At 36.6% G+C, this 2,838-nt stretch overlaps 1 protein-coding gene across 1 annotated transcript in view; it reads left to right on the top strand.

Moving 5' to 3' along the window:
- The window catches only part of LOC107747203 (uncharacterized), a 10,244-nt gene that overhangs the window by 4,330 nt on the left and 3,076 nt on the right, over positions 1-2,838 (top strand). The window contains exons 3-6 of the mRNA XM_016561641.1: positions 631-693; positions 972-1,112; positions 1,243-1,289; positions 1,501-1,568. Of these exons, the coding sequence (XP_016417127.1) occupies positions 631-693; positions 972-1,112; positions 1,243-1,289; positions 1,501-1,568 (319 nt within the window). The remainder of the gene's footprint in view (positions 1-630; positions 694-971; positions 1,113-1,242; positions 1,290-1,500; positions 1,569-2,838) is intronic.

Raw genomic sequence — 2,838 nt, 5'->3', positions numbered from 1 at the left:
GTATTCGAGCAGTCTGCGTTTTTATTGGTAATAGACGTTAAACATAAAGAACGCCTATTTTTCACATTCCTTATAGCGGACTTACCAAGGGGTTTACGGACAAGAGCTTAACTGTGAAAAAATTCACAAATCGAGCTGGTGAAATTGACACCGGTTTCAATCCTCTAAGTGTCCAACTTTTGGAGCTATAGACATTATAAAATTGAGAGTCGCAACGAAAAAAAAAACTGATTTCGGCCCGGAGGACAGCGTCACCTGAATTCACAAATCATGGAGAACGACACTCGGTTTTATTTTCATGTCTATGACAGCGCGCTGTGTATTTATAGCCAAAAGAAATCTGAATATCAAACCGCAAACTATCTTTACTGCGGTTGTGTTTTGTGAAGTTGCAGCGTGTTGAGCACTCTCGGCCACGGTAGATGATAGATCTGTAATTTTGAATGCAGATTTGCAGTTGACCATCAGAAAACTGTTTGGTTTGAAAGTGACTATTTTTTGACAATAATAGTGCGTATTGAATCTTTTTTCCCAAACCTTTTGTGACAACAACAAATTTCTCATTTGTTTATTTGTGTCAAGCTGTTTAAAATGTCTCCATCCTCTCTTTGTTTCTTCACATCTTTCCAGTTGAAAAAGACCTCGAATCAGAAAACATACCTCCTTGTTCAACTCCTTTGCAAAATAAACCTGGTAAGAAAGAATGTAAAACTGTGAGCTGAATAGGTGTCATTTGGGAAGTTTGAGTTTATAGTCAGTTGATGACATTTTGTCTATTGTGGGTATTTCACCTGGCTTATAGAGAATTCATTTAACTTAAAACATGATCATTAATCAACTCTATTTTTTACAATATTATCATGTTAACAATCAGTTTTTGTTGCACAGGTAAACTGTAAATTTCCCCAATATCACTGATTGTGCTGTACTTTTTGTGCTGTTTTCTGTTATTTGTTTCTAATTTCTCTCAGTAAGGGACCATGTAAGGACAATTTTAGCTCATACTCCTTCACATTTGAATGTCACTGCTTCAGCGGATCAAGGAAGTCCAGTCAGTGCTCCAACAATTAGCCAGACAAGTGTGAAGGGAAACCTAACTATAAATCAAAACTGTAAGTTAAGGAAGTGTCATCAAGTTGTTCTTTTTTTGTTTTTTAACAGCTGTGATATGTAAAATGTGTAAAATAAAATGTGTTGAATAATCTCTTTTCATCTAGTGAAAATAATGTTATGCCTCTTTAGTTACAGTGGTCTTGCAGAATCCCTCTGATGGTTATCCTTTGCCTGAGGTAAGTGTGAGAAAGATGGTCTGAAAGATTTTTATTGTTAATGATAATATATATTTGAAAGATTGCCTCAATTAATATCAGAGTATCTGGAACTGTTTCTGCACTGTAAGAATAACACGTTAATTCTAACTGTGTAGTTCTCCATTAAATTGAATTTGAAAATATAAGTGCCATAAATATAACTCCCTTTATTGCTTTCTTTCTGCATTAGAATCACTCAGATGTAAAAGAGGGGACATGTGATGACTATCAAATTCTGCCTTCACACAACACTGAACAGTATGTAGCCTAACTTGTTTGTTTAAACCTACATGTAACTACATGTTTTGTTAAAAGAATAGGTGTTTTACTGATACTAGTATTTGGCTTTTTTAATGTGGATCTGGTGCCAAATGTTAGGGACTCAGGGTGGAAGTTTTATATACATTCACCACCAACCACTTTATTAGGTACACCTTGGTAGTACCGGGATGGGGTTTTTTTTGCCTTCAGAACTGCCTTAATTCTTTGTGGCATAGATTCGATAAGGTGCTGAAAACATTCCTCAGAGATTTTGGTCCATATTGACGTGATAGCATCATACAATTGCTGCAGATTTGTTGGCTGCACTTCCATGATGCAAATCTCCCTTTCCACTACATCCCAAAGGTGCTCTACTGGATTGAGATCTGACTGTGGAGACCATTTGAGTATAGTTGGGCTGTCACGATTCCTCGATTCAGTTCGAGTAGCCTACTCGATTATAAAAAATGCTCGATTGCATTTTGCCCGTGTCGAGTAACGTTAACCGTCAAAATACATGAAACGCATTATTAGACCATTTTCAAGGCTGCATGATATATTAAGCCCATTAAAAATCATAATAATATTGTGAATTCACAAACGCTATGATTCAATTAAATAAATATATGCGATGCAGGTTTAATATATGCGCTTTAATTATTTACGTGCGTGTAGATTGCCTACGTGCATCTCAGAGCGACTCAGTTCACAGTAAGGGGCTGTTTACACCTGGTCACTTAATGCGTTTTGTCTGATCGGACAGCTATCCGATCGTGGAAAGGCCAGGTGTAAATGCCCTCCGAAACGCATTCGAGACGGATATAAATCCGATCGCTCAAACCACTTCAGGAGGTGGTCTGGGATGCATTCCAGATGAAACTGGACAAGTGTAAATCCATCTGGTTGTTGAAACCACACATGTAAATTTTACTCCTCCCAAAATGTTCAAATAATAAACGTGTGAGAGCGTGTTATAGGCTATATGACATTATAGTCAGATATGACTGCGCTAATGCAACACGCATCGCAGTGGACGAGTAGCTGAGTACCAATATGTTGAAATATTATAAGGGTGGGTGCAAAAATAAATCAATAATGTTTATTAGATTTTAAACAACAATTTTATTGTTTTTTTGTGAAAATAGTTCATAAACAGAGTTGACCCTTTAAGTAACAGAATTGTAAAGTAACAGAATTGACAGAATTGTCTGATGAACTGTCAATTCTGTTACCGCATTGTTACTCTACCTTGGTAACAGAGTTTGAC

This window comes from Sinocyclocheilus rhinocerous, unplaced genomic scaffold, assembly GCF_001515625.1.
Source record: "Sinocyclocheilus rhinocerous isolate Xijiao unplaced genomic scaffold, SAMN03320098_v1.1 scaffold559, whole genome shotgun sequence".
Taxonomy (NCBI): domain Eukaryota; kingdom Metazoa; phylum Chordata; class Actinopteri; order Cypriniformes; family Cyprinidae; genus Sinocyclocheilus; species Sinocyclocheilus rhinocerous.
The sequence above is the reverse complement of the archived record's forward strand: the minus strand, read 5'-3'. Positions and strand labels throughout refer to the sequence as shown.